Here is a 20,778-nt window from a genome sequence, read left to right as displayed (position 1 = left end):
AAATGCAAATATCTCATTAAAAGAACATAAAACTCAAAACAAATTTATAAAAAAGTTATAAAAAATCGAATCTCTCCAAAATTGAACTGATTCTAAAATTCATTGGTGATGCGCGACCTCGATTTTTGCATTTCATTTCATTTCTTTAGGTAGAAAAAGTCCTACAACGTTCTACCCATTTATATTTTATAAAATATATTTTCAAATCAAATAATCTAACATTGGATACTGATATGACCATACAAAATATAAGTAAATGACGTTATTTATTTAAATACTATGGGGGAATATCTTGGCCCCATAGGAAATCATGAATGCTTATTTTACTTCATAGTCAAATAATTTATATATGTTAGGGCACACGCGGTTTCAGAATTTAAAGACTATAAGTGTCAAGTAGATATATCATCTAAATTATTTTTAGGTTTAATTTGAATTATTCATCTTTCGATCTATTTGACAAATTAGTTAATAAAATAAGAATAAATAACAATTATAATTTATTTTCAAAAAGTGTCTGAAGGTTGTTTAAGAAAAAAATAATGATAGTTGAAGGCTTCACATAGCTTGAATTTCAAGAAAAAATAGATATCATATAACCGAGAGAGTATGTATATATGTAGGACTGTAGGAGTTTATGGATAATTTTGAGAAAATGCACAGGTACCTCCTTAACCTATGCCCGAAATACCAGACACACACTTATACTATATTAAAGTTCTATTACCCCTCTAAACTTATTTTATAAGTAATTTTTTGCCTCTTTTCGACCTACGTGGCACTAGCTTGAAAAAAAGTCAACTAGCGTTAGACCCATAAGATAGTGCCACGTTGGCCAAAAAGAGGTGGAAAATTATTAATAAAATAACTTCAGGGGGTAATAGGACCTTAGTATAGTATAAGTGTGTCTCTGAGATTTCGGACATAGGTTGAGGGGGTACTTGTGCATTATCCCGTTAATTTTCGATTTTGGGTTACATGAAAATAGTACCAAGACCTATGTAATTATTTGTCAAGATTAGTGACAATATTTCCATTTTATTTTCTTGTTGGAGTATATTTAATGCATTCAAATGTTTATGAAATTATCAAATTATTGAGAAGAGAAAAAAATAAAATTATACTCCTTTCATTTTTCGTATTAGTTAACTAACTTTTTTTTTGGCCGTGTTCTTTAAGAGATCATAACAAAAAAAAAAAAGACAATTTACTATTTTATTTTAAGATCATTTTTGCAAATATTTACAAATTTTGTTTACACTTTCAAGAAAAATTAATTGTTAGGATAATCAAAATAGAAAAAATATATTGTTCAGTTTTGTTAATTGACAAATATTTTAGTAATGTAAATAATTATTATAGAATAGAAAAATAATAATAAATATTAAAAATATGATGAATTATGCTAAAGTTTCCATCGAAGTTTGTAGTTAGCGTGACACCCCTACCGCACTGAGTAGATCCGCCTCTGGTTTGGGGGACATATGCTAGAACAAAGACACTTAGAATGATTTGACCAAATCAATTTTGTTAAGCTTTATTTCATCCACTTAACACAAAATTAGTAAAAATATTGAAACGGAAGTTTCATGAGAGGTTCTGAAATTGAATCTTTTTGACCCGTCGGTGATTAGGGCAGTGCTAGAAGATCGAATATGATTGAATTAAATTAAATCACTTCTATTTAAATACTAATATATTAAATTAAAATTTAAAAATCATAAAAATTGAAAATTCTTGATCCTCTATCAATAATATATGAGACCAACACTGGTCACATACATTGGGCTTTGGCCGCCAGTTTTCTCAGATTTGATGAAAATATTACTCTCTCTCTATATTATTTGTCATAATTTCTATTTTTAGAGTCAAACTATAAAAACTTTGACTAACATTTTAAGACCTGTTCTTCATCATATTAATATGTAAAAAATTGCAATTTATAATACTTTTCATATAATTTTAGAATATCTAATTTTTTTTGTTTAAAATATCGAATTAATATGATCTAATTTAACTTTAAAAATTTATTAAACTGATTTTTGAAAAGCACAACGTGACAAATAATTCTGGACAAATAAAGTATTTGAAAAATAATTATGTATTGGTTACTTATTTTTTTGCATAGTCAAAGCATAATTAAAAGTAAACAAAAAAAGAGATTCAATTATCATCAATCATGCATGATCCTTTGCTAACAAGTAAAATGGGTGTTGGAAAAATACTGAAGCAAAAAAATTAATGGAATGAGTATACCAGAGATTCGAGATGTATCTAACCGACAATAACTTTTTTTTAAAGAATATAACAAGTCTATTCCTATCAATTATATATATATATATATATAATTATTCAAAAGTCACAACAATTTTTAATTTTACAAAAATAGCTTTAAGTTATGGAAAATACATCGTGTTTATGTTTCGTTAAGTTTTGGGATCAATTTCACCCTGACCGTCTATTTTAGGAACCACATTTATCCTTATGTCTAAATATCTAATCATTAAAAAAAATTATTTTTATTTTTCAAATCTACTAAGTATTATATTTCAATTGATATTGAACGTATAACTAATAGAGTAAAATATTTTTAAAATAATTAAAAAATTATTTAAATAGAAATATATTAGTATACCTTTTAAAATCAGGAGAAATTCGAGACTCAAATTCAGAATTCTGACTAAAAGCATAGTGATCTCTAACATCCCATCATACCCTTTTAACGGTAATATTAACCAAAAGAAATACAAAAAATAGTTGTATCCAAAATCTCAAAATTAATATTCATGTCCAAAAAACATGAGAATTATATTAGTATGATATTGAACTAAAGTTTTACAATCAACTACATTTCCCTTTTCTATTGAAGGGACAAATAAACTACAAAATACAACACCCTTACCTCAGAAAGAACTTCTTTCCAAGAAAAGAAGCATTTAGTACAAAAAAAAAAAAGTTCTGTTAGCAAAAACACTTTATTCTATCAAAACATTTACAAGAGCAGCTTCAACTCCTCTTGGGAAGGAACTTGATCACTTTCCCCGGTATAACTTTTATTAACATAACACCTTTTACACTAACAAATAATCTAAACTCTTATTTACTCCCCAGCCACTTCCACGACGTTCCTAGAGAAGAAGGTAAGTCTCCGATGGCTGTTTCATCTGTTGCTTGGCTTGCTGTTGGGACCAGTAAGCGTGAGCCGTGAGGACCCTGTCCAAGAGCTCTTGTGGCACCGGCTCGCCCCTCCTTTGCTGAGGGGATATTCTTGCTGTGTGCACCAGAGTTTTCCATTTGTCCTGAATGGTAACCATCAAATTACATATCATGGGATTATTATTTGTTCAGCTCATTCGCGGAAGGTTTTGTTAAGTAATGTAGATGTAATGAAATGAAGTACATCATGCAAGTATGCCACTTTAAAAGTCAATTGATTGACATGTTATACCTTCAAATCAACATAGGTTCTATGTTTGGCATTATCAAAAGATCGAAGTTTCACGTCACGCCATCTGCAAAACGATAAGACAATAACTGAAAAAAGTGAAAGAGAACTCAAGAGGTAAGCGGAAGGTGTATGGATAGCCGTACCTTGAAATATGGTTTTACTAAACATACCTTCCTGTTCCAAGCTTCTCAACAGCTTGAACAAGTGCTTCCACTTCAGAGACAGAAAAAGGTCTACGGATTCGACGTTGGGTGGCCTCGGATCGCTTGGGCTTCCGCAATGGGACTGCAGACAAGGCTTCTGCATTTACTGCAGTTAGTGGAACCAATGCTCTTGAATTTGCAGAAATTTTCTCTAGAGCCGCATAATGAGGAGATGGAGCTGATTCATGGTCACTTTCAAGAAAGGTACTCAAACTTGTTCCTGTATGATCATCAGATCTCCCTTGATGAATGCCAGTATGAATCACAGTAGAAGGAGATGGGCACCTGCTGACATATATACTGCAAAATCATGGACTTTCAATTCTAGAACGTTTATAAAGGGAGCGTAGTTCCAAAAAAACGGTTGTTGAGAATAACAATGAAATAATGAAAAGAGTGCTCGCTCTTAAAACTTAAGATTTTAGATGAGATGGTCACACGCTTCAACTAAGCTTAAGAGTTTAAAGACCACGAAAGGGGGCAGTTCGGAGTGGGCAAGATACTAGAAAGAGTAGAAACAATCCGTGAAGAGTTGAAAGAAGTTATTGACTTTTAATTTCACAATAATCACACGTATATATCTATCTAACCATATAACTGGTTGCTAAACTGAAGCAGCAGCAGCAGCTCAATAATAGAAATGGCTGTGGTCCTAATATCCACCAGAGATCGACAAGTGGAATACCTTGTTAGAGGTTGAGGTGTTTCATAAGGAAGTACACAAGAACGACAGTCTTGACCAAGAGGTTGGGAAGTTTGAACGGGATTGGGCTCGAGTGAGAAGCCCAAAGCGTCAAGCTTGTAATCGTGAGATATTCCAGTCTGTAACAAGGTTTTGTTGTCATCTCTAACCTTCTTACCCTGAAAAACCACACCGATTCGTAATCCACCACCAAGTATAGCAGTCACTGCTTCCATTACAGTCCTCTGCAAAATATTAGAAGCATGAATAGTGCTTTTCCACATTGAAATTAAAAAAAACGAAAAAAAAATGAAGGAATACCGATGATATAATCCTAATTAAGAATGTGGATTAGTATTTGAAGGTAATGCTTTCACATGCCTTTAAAGAACCAATAGTTGCATTTTCCGGAATATCAACAAAAAGCTCAGGAACCTTGAAGGACTTAATTCTAAACTTAACTGCACGAAAGGAAAAACATCCATGTTAGAACCATGAAAGAGCAAGGTGTACAGAAGAGTTCATGTGGTGACTACGAAAGAAGACCCTCTCACCATGGGAATCACCAGGCCTGAGGAATGGACGACCTCCACTGAAAACTGACGTTCCAACCGCTGCGCAGCCTGTCAGAGTAGATATGCAGAGGGAAATTAAGTATCAATAGGAATCAAATGCATACACCTTTATGCATAGTCATGTGCATGTTGTTGCATGAAGGCGTGAATTCTGAAGAGAACAAACCTCCTGAAGATGCTTTACTACTACCGGAAGCATTTCCATGCAAGTCATTTTTTGGAGAACTACTTATTCCATCCGTACTCATCTCTCCATCAGAATTGGAGAACGAGCCACATTTAAAGAGCTTTCTTTTCTTGAAAGGAAAATCCCTCTGAGACCTTTGTTGCTTGTAGCCGTCCCGCTTGTAGCCAATGTTTCTGTTGTAGTAAACATGCATTGTTTTCCCACCTGGAAAAGTCCTCTTCATGTCAAACTCCTAAGCAATTGAACACGAAGGGTTGCATAAATAATACTCCTTACGTTTCAATTTGTTTGGTTGGTTTTGACTTGGAACGGAGTTTATGAAAGTAAAGAAGATTATTGAATCTTGTGGTCCTAAATTGAAGATATAGAATGTACCAAGAATTCCTTTAATCTTGTGCTTAAACATGTCATGTGAAAAGTTGGACTTAAAAATTTATCAAAAAAGAAAGAGACATCTTCCAGACGGTCCGCCTGGTCACTATGAATGAACATTACACCAATAGAGTAAGTTGTTAAGACAAGATTGGTGTAAGTTATTAAGACAAACAAATTGAAACGGGGGGAATAAATACTAACCAGAATTGGCATGGCCCTCGTCATCAGATTTAAGATTTTCTACCCAATATTTGGAAGCTAGTAACTTCTTAATTGGCCGATCCCGTACACGTGGTGCTGCCCCGGAGGCCTTATTTGGGGTGCTAGGTTGAGTGCACCCAGAGTTTTCGTCATCATCTTTATAAGCTAATTTTACATCATTCCGAATCACCGGAAAGGACCTAGAAGGAGCAGGATATGTAGACAGAGATAATTTTACATTTTCATCTGAAGTAACAAGTGTTGAAGGTTTCTTGTCCCAAACATCAGGGAACTTTGAACTGGAAATTGCAGTCCCCTTATCAGTCAAAACTTTAGCTTTATTTGACAGCTCAATTTTCATCTGTTTATCGTTTTCAGTGTCTAATGTACAACTGGAAAAGACTCCACAGCCGGACGCCTCCCGTTCTGTCTTCGAACAAAAGTTTTCATGTTCCTCGCTGCTTTCACCATTTACAAACTGTTTAGCAAAGAGTAACTTCTCAGAGCAATCGGAACTCATACTGGCAGATGCAGGTCTAGAGATCGTATCATTTTGAACATGTGGCAGTTCGCTTAAAGAACGATTTACGACTGGAGCTTGTGAGACAAGCTCAGAAATAAAGAAGCCCCGTTCATAACAGCCTTCAGTATAAGATTTTTCTTTTAGAGATTTATCCTCAGCCTCCTTTACCTTTTCATCTTTCACAATTGCACCTTTCTCCTTCCCTTTAACAGAACCCGTAGAATCAGGCGAACTCTCTCCTTCCCCCAGTAACTTGCCAGCTACAGTAGCTAACAAGTCAAAGGGACAAGTTCCATTGCCATCAGCTTTTCTCTTAATAATACCCCTTCTCTAAGAAATTGACAGAGAAATAAGATCAGGATAAGTGTCTCTATATTAGAGTAATATACTAATAAGACAAATATTGCATCTGAAAAAAAGCAAGATTACCCTAACCGATCTGGTAGCTCGAGGTATATGAGGCACCTGATAGCCATTAAATCCATAATCTAACCTCTTCTGCAACACCATATCTCATCAACCATACCAAGAAAGATTCGAAGAACACAGAACAACAGAGATTTTTTGCCCAAATTTACAGTGTAAAAGCATCATGTTACACAACTTTTGTGGTGAACTGCACCAAATAATCTAAGAAATAGAAGACCTGCAAAAGAAGCATTATAATTCAAGACATTTAATCACAAGAAAAATGTGTGAAATCAAAACTAAATCGGAACAAAAGGATCCTAGAGTTGAAATTCTCTTAATTCAGATTCCAAGGGAAAAAGGGGAAAATAACAGAATCACCAATATTCGATAAAGCACCAGATGCCAGTAGAAACAAATCCAATAAAACTACACCTCTGTATTGCAGAATTTTATGCCAAACTCAAACACTCAGTTTCATTATCTTCATTTATCGATATGGTTATCAACCAGGATATTAGGGATAATATATTACGATCTGATATGCTTAAATTATATCTAGCTGTTGTTATACCCTAAGTTCTGCTAGATTTGATGAAAGCTTCACATCTTAAATACACAGCTCAAAGTACATATTTCAACCATGATTGGCTGCTTGATCACTACAAAATTGACTGATGTGATAGTCCTATTCCAACATTGAAGGGGATTACTTGGATTAGCAAGATCTCTATGACTTTGCAAGGTCCTCCTCTCCGGTAAATAGATCAAAAAAAACAAATGTAAGTGTGAAAAATGTACTGAGGTTACTTATTTCAATACATCAAAATTTGGGAAAAGATGAAAACAGCCACTACCAGATCAACACACAATAAGAATGACAAGAAGCATAAAGACATTCCAACACAACATTTTTCATGATCAGTTGGAAAAAGGCTATATATGAATCACCCCACCAACATAAGTCACAAAGTCTGGTCTTATGCATCTACTCGTACCATATCCACGTGATCCATCTCAAACCGATATGGGAACGATCATAAGCACAATATCCATATGCAATGCAAAAAAGATAAGGATATGCTAGAAACTCTCAACACCAAGAAAGAACATTCATAGAACCCTCCTCCATTCATCGTTTGTTTAAACGGATAAAGAAAGCATTTTTAAGGAAATTGTACAAATTTAAAAAGAGGAAACTGAAAACCCCCCGCCCAAAAACCCTGTCAGATAGTATCCATAAAATAATAACACCTAAAACTAAAAAACTCATGAATGATCAATACCCCATACCTACTTCTAGTGGCAATAAGCCGGATGCAGGATTTTCACCAAGGGTTCATCATCTACTATATATATGCGAAAATAAACTAATCTTGTGATTAACCCATTCAGCCATGACCCTACCCCTGCCTACTCCACCCCCAACCCTCACCCCACACAAACAAAGCTTTGGATCAACAAAATTAAAACAACAGAAAGATAATAGATCTAATCCAACATACCCTGCATTAAATTTTCAAATATAGAAACCCCCACTTGGATCCAAGAAATGTACAGAACAAGATTTTCCAGAGAAAAGGTTGACAGTTGAGAATTCCAAATTACTCTGTTTTAGTCACAGAAAAACATTCTTCTTCTAACCATCTTGAGAATTTTCTCTTCAAGAAAACCAGTTTCTTAAAGCAAAGATTGCAACTTTATGAATTTGGGAACAAATTAACAACAAGAAACAAACAACCCAACCTTAAAAAACACAAAATTTATACCTATAGACACCAAAATCACCCATGATAATAGAAAAAAAAATAGAAGATGAGAAATGTAAAAAAGATGTACCCCATAATTTAATGTGATGATGGAGAAAAACCCTGAGAAAAGCAGCCATGTTTTGTCTTAAACCCCCACTTCTTATACAATTACTGGCTGTAACGGTAAATGCACTGGGCATTACCAGGTTTCTGTCACAGGCAGAAACCACCTGAAGACCCGGTTACTCGACAAATGGTGGGCCCATATAAAATCTGTCAGGTTGGACGTAGATCATGCCACGTGGCACAACAAACCCATCAACTGGTAATCGAGAAAAACGTTGAGTCACCGAAGCCAAGCCAGAGAACCTCTTCTTTTTTTGTTTAATTTATCATAAATCAAAAAACAATAAATAAAAATAGGAGCACAAAGGTTCTGATAAACCAGTAGTCCAACAAACTCTATACTGAATCAATAAGCTTTTCTTTGAATTTTTTGTCATTTTATTGTAGAAAATTACTTCTAGATGACTTCACTAATTAAACATGTTTTAATTTAATAATTAGTATTCTTAACTTGATTAGCTTATGTCACATGGCATAGTAAGTCGTCTCAAACTCTTGTAAGATTATGAGACTCATAATAAAAAGTCAAAAAAAGTGTTGAAAACACTCTAAACTTGGCGAAATGTTATAAGAGATGTATTCCACTAATGTGATAAGATAAAGGTATATTAAGTCCAGTCATGTAGAGAGATATTTTTTAAATTGTCATTAGCTTAAGAATGAAATTAATAATTCACTTCAAATTAGGTGATATTCTCTATATCCAACCATTAATGAGATTTTGTTGAGTATATATTTTTGTTCTTGTTAAGTTAGAGATGTGTATTTTTTCTTATTTATGACTGTCTTTTCTAAAATAATTTATGATAATTTATTGTGATGAAATAGTAAATCGAGATAATGATATATATTAATGATAATGAAAAATGTGTTAGATGATGGTATTTAGGTAAGCATGCCATACACTAATTAATGACATTGTGTGTTGCATGCAGTGAGCGCAAATAAGTATTTTCATTTTCCTTTTCTGAGAGTTTTCTAAACCTTTCATTTAGTAGACTTTATTTTCTATTAAGAAATTTTAACGATGAAACTGTAAAAATTTTAAAAAAATAATTAAAATATTAGTTGACACTTGTCGATTTATGGTAGAGAAAAACGGATTACCGATACTTCCTTATCCAAAAAAAATATTTTAAAAAAATCGCAGGAGGTAAAAAAAGGATAAAAATAATTATTGATGATTAAGGATTAAAGTAGTTTTTAATTGGGGTTTTTACTGGTTTTTTACAGTTGAGTTCGATTTGTTGGGAGGTTTTTTAGTGAAAGAAGGGTAAATAGAAATTAAGGGATAACAAAAAACCTCTTGTGGGTAAAATTTGAAGGTGAGGTGTGTGTTTTTAGAGACAGATTATCCACTAAAATAAAATTAAAAAATGCCCTTAATTTCGACAAAATAGTGGATAAACCTTGTTTTGTTCTCAACACTGTCCTATAAAGTCCAGTAAAATTTTGTAAGGTTTGTTATGGATTCTTTTTCATTAATCGTTTCTTGTTAATCTATTTTTAGTTATTTTTATGTGAAAATTCATTTTATATGTATTAAATAATCTATGTAAGCTCATTAAGTAAAATAAATTTTAATCCTAAACTCATTAATTAAAAAATCATGACTCCGCTTGTGTTCAAAACTTAAAGTGAATAGTTAAGTATTTAGATAGAATGAATAATACACATTTTATTTTATCATAATCTTTAAAATTTTCCATCATTTAAAAAAAAAATTAAAATCCTCCCTCGATAAATCACTTTCCTCTCACTCATACATCTCTATCCCCCCTCTCGGATACATTTATCCACTATGTATCGGAATGTCTTGTCCGGTCCCCCTATGATACATTCATTCCTTATGTATCTAGATGTTTGTATCCCCTCTTTGATACATCTCTATCCTCTCAGATAGATCCTTTCTCCCCTCTTTGATACATCTCTCTCCTCTCAGATACATCCTCTCTGCCCTCTTTGATACATCCCTCTCCTCTCGGATACATCCTTCCTCTATGTATCGAAAAAGTCTGCTGATGTATCCGGAAGTATATTTGAAATTAAGCAGGTCATGATCCAATTAATTTTCTATTTTAACCCATTTTAATATCTTCAATTCAATTCAATCAACCCATTTGATCCACCTAGTTATATATAGTGACAATTAGATCCCTCTTCTTTGGAGGCTGATATATACTCCCTCTGTTCTATATTAGTTGATCATTATCCTTTTTACATACATACATATTAATAAATCATAATTAAAAAGATAATTTCACTAACTCACTTCTTAAAAAACTTTTTGAAAATTTTACAAACAAAGGGTAAATACTTTCAAGAAAAAATAATAGCAATTAATGATAATATAGGAATATTTTCATTCATGGTTTCTTAATTTAGTAAGAGACCACTAATATGAGATAATTATTTTTTATAAAGTCATCGACTAACGTGAAAGGGAATAAGTAATTTTCTTAGCTTTCATTTTCCTTTAACCATCCCTTTATAGTTTTCATAAAATCATACTCCATTTTAACGCCTTACCACAAAAGTAATCAAACAACTATCACAAAGTATAATAAAGTATCACTATGCTTTAGAACGTGATACATGAAAAATATACCATGTGGGTCATATATACATTCCAAGTGAAGACAAGTTCTACCATGAGAGACAGCATAGATACTCAACTCATAAGCAGTAATAATAATAAACGAAACAATGACATAGAATCGTTCCTAAACGGAAAATGATCGTGTTAACTGATAAAATTTCTTTAGAATGATAATCACTTTATCTCTATCAAATAACATATATGAAAAACATATTAAAAAACTAAGCAAAAAGCTCACATTAATCATTTGCTTAATGCAAAACATGATAAAGCACCTAATATTGTTTAGTTAATATCTATTTTATTAAATTACTTAATCATGATAAATAAATAAATTTTTAGATTTACACTTTAATTTACCAATACACCATTGGATCAAACCACATTCTATTTGGAAAAGCACTTTAAATAAAGTCCATATAAACCAAAACTCCAAAAAGATCGATAACACGTGCCCCATCAGCCTCCAAAAAAAGAAGAAAAAAAAATTCAACCCCTGCAAAAAGAAATAAAATTATTAGCCAAAGTAGAAGAACCAAACATTGTTGTATTCTCCATCTATCTAATCATATACATTTATATAAAATCTAGATCTACAATCATTATTTTCCTAATTTCATATTAATTCTTACCGTCGTCGGATTTCATCAAAACCCTAAAAAAATTTACTCAACTTGTGATTTAACATTTGTTTACTATTTTGTTCATTATGAGACAGAGGAAGAAATCAAATTCCGATGTTCAACAGGAAGACCAACATCAGAATGGTCACTTATCAAAGTTCAGACAGCTTTTCGATCCCGAAGCTTCTTGGGATAAGGTTTGATTTTTACTTGTTTCTTTCTTCAACTTAACATTGTTTAATCTTATATTGATGTGCTGATTCCGGATTTTTAATCTTTGTTTCTGCTAGATTTCCTCATCCTAATAATAGAATTTATTGCATATCTGAGATATAAATTGTGAATCTAACAACCCTACTAATAGAAAAGGTTTTGATTTCATTAGAATGGTTGGTGGAGTGAATAAGACTTGCAAAATTCGTTTTTTTTTTGGTTGTGATTTGTTTAAGTTTTATGGTAGCTCTTCACAAAACTGCATAGATTACAGTTACAAGTAGTTATAACTGTATTTACTGTTCAACCATTGCTGCTGTTTTTATTGAAGTAAGTTGCTTTATTAAGAAAGTATCAAGTAGATGCATAATTACAGGGGCGTGATTACTAGTAGGCGAAAATACAAAAAAGAATTGCAGGCCCCTATACATTTGTTCCTTAGTACTAATGGAATCCTAAAACTATTCAGTATTAGATGATGCGGAGAACTTTGTCCTGCAAAGAAAGGTAAACTAAGAATTTGTCTATAAGAGCATGAATGTGGGAGTTGAGGAACGATCAAACCATCTTTTGTTCCTCTTAGTCCAAGTACACCAAAACGTTGCATCATGAATTATATTCCAGACCTTTCGGATGGTCTTATCAGTTTTCCAAGAAACTCTTAACACATGTGAACTTCTCTCGAGCTTTCTGTCATCACCCAGATTAGTTATAAAAATACACGGGAACATGTTCCAAAGATGATAAGCATTGCTGTTGTTATCTGAAAAGCTTAGAGATTTTCAACCAGTAAAGGTTTTTAACTCTTTTCTTTGTTATGACATTAATCTGAAAGGAAAGATTTCTAAGACTTTTAGCTTCTCCTTTATGCCACAGCTTGATGGATCATTCAGGTTCAATATCGGTCTTTGGCTGTACTATACATTAGACAAACTAGTAATTGTTTTATCTTGTACTTGCAGGATCAATTGGGTGATGTATTGCATTGGACTAGACAATTGATGGCTGTTGTTTGTGGATTAATATGGGGTGCCATTCCTTTGGTTGGTGGGGTCTGGTTTATGCTGTAAGTTTTCTTCTATACCTCGCCGTCTTCTTTTTTTTTTTTTGAAGCCATGGAATCTGTTATTGACTTTGCTGTATGTCAAATATACTCTTTTTCGTTCATGTAGTGCACTTCATATCTCTGTGTTGTTTATCATGTAGATGATTTTCATTTCACTTCATTAGCTCTTGTCAATTGTTCCTTGTATGTGGAGTTAGTTTGAGTTCATTAGCTTTTGTCAGCTGTTGAGTTTATTTGAATTCAGTAGCTCTTGTCCATTGTTTATTATCGGTTGAGTTTATTTCAGTTCATTACCTCTTGTAAGAAGTGACACTTATTAGGCAGCTTTTTAATTATGGTAAGTTTATATGGTTACTCTTGTGTTTGCACTTACTATTCTGCTTTGCTTAAAACGACTGGGACAAAATGTCATAGTATGGAAGTTGAAATAATATACTCTGCTACTTGGAAAGTGCTCCAAAATTTTCCGTCAATATTGAAGTTCTGATTGCTGTAAAGATTCATTCACTTAGGAGGTGTATGATTTTGCAAGGGCAGGGCTGTCCATTGAAGGATGCGTAGAGGCAGTGAGCCATGCATTGTCATTAAGAAAAAATATACCAAAACAGGCAGGAAAATTAGATGAAGAATTGATTTTTTCTCTGTATAAAGCTTTAAGAAGAAAGGGTGAAATTCAAGAATACGTGACAGAGAGGCAGAGAGGATACTAGTATACACTTTTTGGGGGAAACTAGTGACCGACTAGTATACACTGCCACTCAATCTTAATGAAAGAGAGCCCTTCCATCCTAATTTCATATACTGAGGAGGAGGAAGCTTTCTAAGAACTCATACCAAAGAATGTCAAAAAATAAATAAATAAAAAATCATCCAAAAATGGACTTGAAGTAATGTATGCTATGCAACAATGATGGGAGGATACTCAAGAAGCAAGGATAAGAAAGTCCATGATGGGAGGATACTCAAGAAGCAAGGATAAGAAAGAACATGATGGGAGGATACTCAAGAAGCAAGGATAAGAAAGTACATGATGGGAGGATACTCAAGAAGCAAGGATAAGAAAGTACATGAACATGCATAGTTGGCATGAACTTCTTTCATCATGCATGTCTCCATCTTAAGTCTTATCTATGTTTGAGTATGGGTCTTTGAATTCACTAATTTTTTAAGTACTTGCTAAAAGATTCTAGTTTCAGTTTAAATGGTTTCATTAAAGTACTTCAATAACTTTTTCAGGGCATTTAATTTAAGGCCTTTTGGTTTGGATCCTAACTGTTTCTAATTTTGGTTTGGGCAAGAAATTAGTGAATAATTTATTTAATTTTTTTCTTTATTGAAATTGTAGTTATGTTAGTAAAAGTTTGATATGATTATATCAGGTAAAAGAATCAAAACCGAACATATCTTTGTTGAGAACCTGTGAAGGTGTAAACTAATTTTTGCTTGAGCCTTTAATCATTAGTTGACTGGAAGACCGGTCCTTTTATTCTTATGATGGTGGTGTTAGAGTAAGCTTGCAAGCACTTGAACTGTTTACTGGGTACCTGCCACCTCCCGCTAATGTGTTCTCTCCCTGTTGGGATTTGAATCTTAATTTTACCATGATGTTCCTCTCCTTCATTTACCGTTGTACCCACCCACTTGGATGCTGACTGTAAGATTACTCTTTTCTTCTTTTGGAGTTAGAATTTCTTTTCAAGGGGTGAGGTGAAACCTCTCTGTCGTTTCTGTTCCTCTCCCTTTCTTTTCTAAGTGATCAGTTAGATGTTTCAGATACTACAACTAATAATTGTTTAGATCCTTTCAGGTAAAAAAAGCATGGCAGTATGTATATGCTTAGATTCCTAATTATTTTGAATAGTCTCTTTCCAATGAAAAGATAAGTCAGTACATCTGTAGTTCACCCTGAACCATATATTTCACTGATGGGACTATTGTTTTGGTGTTGTCAGTGGATGAGTGATTGACTGAATACAAAATTTTGATACGGTAAAGAAAAGTTGGAAGACCAGACTTAAATGTAGGACGAAGGTAGAACCTAAAACTCAAGAGCTGTCGTAGGAGCAACTATGCGGTTATTTTGCTTCATACGGTGGAGATCTGAGATCATGCTTGAACATAATAAAATTTCAAGTTCATATTCTTTCTGCTTTTTGGTAGTTATAGCATTGATAAGACTTATTCCGAGCTAAACCAATTCGGAAGTTCATGGATGCTGGACTATTTGAAGCATATTTTTCAGATGACTAGTCTCTACTAGTTACACTATTTGATGCATGACAAAGAACATATATATTATAATCCAAATACTGGCAGGAAACCCAGTAGAGATCTGCTTCTCATTCTTTTAATTGGAAGGATACTGGTTGCTTGAGTTGAAGATCATCATAGTTTTCAAATATTTGACCGTATTTTAAAATCCTGTTCTGATAAACCGATTCTTACAATTGTAATTGCTAAAAAATTTAGGTTCCTTGCACTTTCAACTGGTATTATCTACTGTTATTATGCGCTGGTGCTAAAAGTTGATGAAGAAGAATTTGGTGGGCATGGAGCTCTCCTCCAGGAAGGGCTGTTTGCTTCTATGACACTCTTTCTGGTACTTGAACTTCTTTTCAATCTCCTTTTTACTGTCTATATAAGTGAAAAACAACTTATATCCTTTACCTTCGTCTCTCATATTGTTGCTAATATCTTTTTTATCCTCCTGTTTCTTTTATTATGTTTGCACAGCTTTCTTGGACCGTAGTCTACAGTTTGGCTCACTTCTGATATGGGCTTCTCAACTTGACTGAACTTCCAGTCACTTTTTCAAGTCAGAACTCATATTTTGGTAGATGGTTCCAGGTGTTATTTTTGTTGTTGGGATGGAACTCCCAAAAAGACAACACTGGCTGATAAAAAGGCCAATTTTCGACTGTGCAATATTATCTTCAGTGTAATCTGAAACATGGTAGCTTTCCTTTTCGAACATAGTTTAAAATGTATTTGTTCAAACATTCTTTCCTCGTTAGTGCAGATCATGCTTTGACCCAATAACTATGCTTGTTTCTTAGGTAGGTAGAATTGCTTACATCTTTATGCTTTTTATGCAATACTCTAGGCCATCTATCCTATTCTGATATCTTATTTGAAACAAATTCAGCAGTTACTCAGTCACCACACTTGCAAAACTTGCCCACTTATTACATCTCATTTATAATATTCAATTCAATTGGCCAATTTTGAAGTGGCTACATATGCTTTTCATTGATTCAAAAGTTGGAGATAAATATAAATATTCATTTTGATGTAAATGAGCATAGAAGCAGAGATTCAGAACGAGAGGAGCCAGCCAAATACTGGATAGACTAGTTCACAGATATACGAATCAGATATTGTTCATTTCATAAAAATCAATTTTATGTTCACCAATGACCAGTTCACATATAGACAAATAAGATATTTTCATTTCATGAAAACAATTAGCATGAGCAAATAGACTACAGTGTCTAAATATTTGGGCGGAATTCTTCTATTATAGTACTAGTAAATGTTTCATGATGGGAGACATGCCGTTGAGTTATATTTAAGAACCCATTCAACCGATTGCAGTATAATTTTCAAATCTATTTAGTATGGAGATAACACATGAAGACGAACTGTGCTGTGGCTGATAAGAAGAGACGAACTGTCTGTGGCTGATAAGAAGGTGTACATAATGCTTCGTGATCTTCAGGATAAACGGAGGGGAATTCAACGAGCATCATTATCACGCCCATCTTTGCCTTTGTCTAATTAAGTAAACGCGACCATATACCCAACGTCTGCCAGGTCTTGAAATGGATTGCTGCAGTAAAAGTACATGGTATCAGGGCAATTATATACTTGAATGAGACAAGAATCTGAGTGGTGCAACATTCAATGGCATAACAAATATGATGTTGCAAAAGTTTTGAAATTGAATAGAATATAATAATCATAAAAGAGACTGATTATTTTCAGACACATGAAGCAGAATATATAACTACACCATTATTTACATGTAATGAGATAAGCTGGAGCAGTGATCTCCACTTTCCAGCAAGTAAATAAAAATGTAACAGTGATAGAAAAAAGGAAATATACAAAATTCTTCCAATCAAATAAGCATATAGTGTAAAGTAAGATGAGAACCGAATTCATGGTCAAAATTACCTCAACCTTGGTTTGAAATTCTAATCTGCTTCCACAAACATGACAATCAGCTCTATGCGGGGAATGATTAGATTTCTCTGCTTTCAGGAAAGCAAACACCTGAAGGTAACATTGATAAGATCTATAAGATTCATCCATTTGAGTACAAGGAAATACGATTTAACCCTTCATCAATGGAATCATATCAAATAACTTCTAGAAATATCTGTGGAGATGTGAGAAGCTAGTTTGTAGTTACCTCCTCACCACAGTTTGGACATGCCCCTTTCAGAGCTACCAAGTCATTTTTCCAAAGTCCTTGAAGTGCTCCAACTGTGAATAGTTATCTCAAGTTATAACTGTACTTGTGATGCATTGAAGAAATAAATTCTCAAAAACTATGGACAGCGTTGCTTCTAGACATAGTTCAACAATCACATTTACACATTTGATCATCACCAAAACAGTACAACATGGAGGAAAGTAATAGAAAATATATAATTCAACAAACACCATTCCTAACAGTAACCTTCTTGATGAAATTATTGCAAACCTCACTCTAGTACCTAATTATGCAACAGTACCAACCTGATGCAAAATTAGAAGGGGAACGAAGTTGCGGAACTAATAAGGATCACTCTTAAACTAAATTTTCCTCTCCAATTCTTGACAAGATGTGATTGAACTTTCCCATTTCCAATTCTAGCATTGCTGGTTCAAACAAAGATTTTAAAGTCATAATTTCTTTTAGATGCTTAAGATCCTTTTGTGCACACATAGATGGAAGTACTCTCATACAGTTATTTTCCACCTTTAGATGAAAACAGTCATTTGCAAAGACCACAAGTGTATTTCATCTAAAGAAAGGCAGACCATTTAGAGACTGAAAGATTCAAAATTATAAGATGTCGTTTCTATTTTTCTTTGATGTCAATCAACCTGAGCAAAAAAGGTAGATAGCAGCAGGTAAATTGAGATGGATAAAGAAAACCATTTTCTCTTTATAAGTAGCCTTTTCCTATTAAGGAACTAAAAAATGCTTATAATGCTCACCAACTTATATTACTTGCACTAGAACTCCTAACTAATGAACACCAAGAAAACCAAAGAAGAAAATGATGTCAATGGAAGGGTAACAAACATGATTAAAAAAATTAAAGTTAAATATTGTTGAATAATATTTCTAAAATCACATCTAAGTAATTTATATATCAGTATGAGAGTTTATGTCAAACATTATAATGATTAAACTTGAGAAATGAATGAAGGTTCAAGAAAGAAAACTCATTACCTGAGGCCGAAGCAATTGGAAAGCCTATGATAGATCCCAACACCATAAAAAGGATTCCATTGAGAATGGTAAACAACTCAAAAGATTGATCAGTATAGGGCATTCCTGATTCAAATGTGTCTTGATAAGCTTGAACGATGGTGCAGATTAAAGGCACAATCAAGAATGAACTCCCAAATCCAAGAATCAACAACCATACACTTGCTAATGCAAACACCTGTGAAGGATCTTCCTGCCCTACATCCACATTAATCAATATTCAAGTGTAGGACGGAAGCTTGGTCTACAAGTAGAAAAACTACTCCAGGATCAAAAATTATTCTTCTAGGAATGACACAGCTGAACCAGATTTGTGAATAGTACTGCGGGGTAAGTACTGTACGTATACATTCATAATGTTTTCTTTATCCTTTGGCCATGGAAGGTGCAGAGACTTCATTTATGGAGGATTAAGTCCAAGGAAATATCAATCAAATAGGATTTAGTGAAGGCATACAAAGCACAAGCAAAGTCGATGGATCAAGTATATGATAAGTTATAGACTTGTATATATCAAACAAGTTAGAGGCAATAGAAAAGAAAATTAAGGTAGAGAATTTATAACAAGCTACAATTTTAACGTAAATATAAGATACTTCCACTTGGAGTTTGAAGAACTCACATTTACAGTATTTTAAAAGGAACGGAAGAAATATTCCAAACACAAATATTTCTAACCAACAAAGTTAAAGAAAAACTCAAACGGATATCACAATGACAAATTCTTATAACCTATGTATAACACAGTAGTATTACAGTAACCAATTCGTATCACAGTAGTACCACCTCTGCGTCAGCATAAGTTGAGTGCCGCCGGAGACTACAGCGGGGATACTTGACTACATGCTTTGAACCATACCATCGCAATCTTAACTGTAGTACAAAACAAATATGATGTGCATGAGGATCAGAACATAAAAGATAAGTTCAAGTTTTCACTAGCTATCAACTAGATTGAAAAACTTACCTCTACTTTGTCAAACATATCATCAACTATTAAAGGCATTCCACTGTAATAAGCATCACGTGCCTATGAGAAAGCAGAAGTACAAAATCAGAGAGCACAAGGACAGGAGAAAAAGGGAAAAGAAATCAAGTTTCTCTGTGGTACCACCAATCTTTGTAGCTCAAAATTTACAGGGGATTTTTACAAACACTTCCTACTAATAAATTCTTGTTAAAATACATACAGTTAATGAGGCCGGGTTTTTGTCCAAGGACTAAAAATAATCCATCATGAACTAAAAATCACAGGACGGACCTCAAATATCCCATTCGCATCTACTTTAGTTCCTCAACAAATTATCAAAAAAGATAAACAAGAAGCACAAAGTACAAACATAAAGTACTCAAAAAGCATCAGTAATCTTTTAATCACCCAGACATGCTAATAATTAGATAGTCATTAAACTCAAGTGATTCAACACATGATAGGTTCCTTAATTTTCATACTCCCTTTGTCCCCATTTATGTGGTGCAGTTGAAATTTCAATAGTCAAACCTCTATACTTTGGCCGTGAATTCATACATAGAAGCTGCAAGTTTTCTTGATAATTTTTTTTATATATTTGAAACTCGATAATACGTACCGTAAATCATAACAATTAACATATAAAGGAATTCCGGACAAAGAAAAACTTAGTTGGCTCTCGAAATTTCAAGTGTGCCACACTAATTGTAACATGGGAGCATTTAGGGTGTGAATGTATGAAGGCATATATGGGTGTGAATGTATGAAGGCACATATGAGTGATCATTTCTTTGATTAAGCAAAAAGCTCAAACATAAAGTACTCATAACTCATAAGATAATCAATATCGAGAGTTATACAAGGTAATTTAGGCCGTGAATAGAAGTCAATGTTACTGAATCCATTGAATAATCAAACCAGCCTTAATTTCACTACCATTGCAAATCACAAAGCTTCTAACAAGCTAAAAATATGAGCATTACCTGGCGGTAGAGGGCTTCTAAGGTTTCTTTGCTAGCTGTTTCAATAGGTCCGACGAAAATACAGGAAGGTCCTAGAGGTGCCTCTCGCTCTTCACAAGTGGATACGCCATGGCTCCGAGCGGATATCCGTACCGGAAACGAAGCTCCGGCGCGAGAGTTGCTTCTGGTCAGCTCAATTACAGTGGAACCGAGCACGCGGCGAGCGATGGGAGACCACGCGCCGGCCATGAACCGGAAGGAAATGGTGGTTAGCTGATACAGCAGAGAAATTTTGAAGAAAGGAGTGGTCAGGATATGTACAATCGACGGGTAAATTTGGGTCTGGTTCGTTATGGCCACGAGTTTTTGGTGTTTATAAAG

The 20,778-nt window shown here is 33.7% G+C and overlaps 3 protein-coding genes across 6 annotated transcripts; 1 reads left to right on the top strand and 2 right to left on the bottom strand.

The window, feature by feature from the left end:
* Positions 1-2,783: 2,783 nt before the first annotated feature.
* LOC107021807 (telomere repeat-binding protein 5) lies at positions 2,784-8,750 on the bottom strand. Of its 4 annotated transcripts, none has more exons than XR_003578772.1 (10): positions 8,108-8,427; positions 6,624-6,840; positions 5,672-6,524; positions 5,075-5,299; positions 4,888-4,956; positions 4,715-4,794; positions 4,337-4,578; positions 3,592-3,951; positions 3,449-3,512; positions 2,784-3,299 (listed from the first exon to the last, which is right to left on the bottom strand). XR_003578772.1 is itself a non-coding variant. In XM_027917505.1 (10 exons), exons 2-10 carry the CDS (start codon positions 6,702-6,704, stop codon positions 3,129-3,131), a joined length of 2,118 nt encoding a protein of 705 aa, XP_027773306.1. In that variant the 5' UTR covers positions 6,705-6,840; positions 8,442-8,750; the 3' UTR covers positions 2,784-3,128. The 4 variants fall into 4 exon arrangements, 3 of the variants coding, with proteins under 3 accessions (XP_027773306.1, XP_015078006.1, XP_027773307.1); XM_027917505.1 differs by lacking the exon at positions 8,108-8,427 and adding an exon at positions 8,442-8,750 and having other exon boundaries at positions 3,619-3,951; XM_015222520.2 differs by having other exon boundaries at positions 3,619-3,951; positions 8,108-8,425.
* A 2,771-nt stretch (positions 8,751-11,521) lies between these two features.
* On the top strand, positions 11,522-16,019 carry LOC107021330 (uncharacterized protein RAB5IF homolog). Its single transcript, XM_015221969.2, has 4 exons — positions 11,522-11,898; positions 12,877-12,980; positions 15,450-15,579; positions 15,714-16,019. Exons 1-4 carry the CDS (start codon positions 11,788-11,790, stop codon positions 15,750-15,752), a joined length of 384 nt encoding a protein of 127 aa, XP_015077455.1. The 5' UTR covers positions 11,522-11,787; the 3' UTR covers positions 15,753-16,019.
* A 388-nt stretch (positions 16,020-16,407) lies between these two features.
* LOC107023828 (PGR5-like protein 1B, chloroplastic) lies at positions 16,408-20,743 on the bottom strand. Its single transcript, XM_015224640.2, has 7 exons — positions 20,419-20,743; positions 19,433-19,495; positions 19,252-19,338; positions 18,427-18,658; positions 17,395-17,468; positions 17,157-17,255; positions 16,408-16,809 (listed from the first exon to the last, which is right to left on the bottom strand). The coding sequence occupies exons 1-7, from the start codon at positions 20,644-20,646 to the stop codon at positions 16,732-16,734; spliced, it is 861 nt and encodes a 286-aa protein (XP_015080126.1). The 5' UTR covers positions 20,647-20,743; the 3' UTR covers positions 16,408-16,731.
* Positions 20,744-20,778: the final 35 nt, after the last annotated feature.

This window comes from Solanum pennellii, chromosome 6 (assembly GCF_001406875.1).
Source record: "Solanum pennellii chromosome 6, SPENNV200".
NCBI lineage: Eukaryota > Viridiplantae > Streptophyta > Magnoliopsida > Solanales > Solanaceae > Solanum > Solanum pennellii.
Note: the sequence above shows the minus strand (reverse complement) of the source record. Positions and strands in the feature narration are given on the sequence as shown.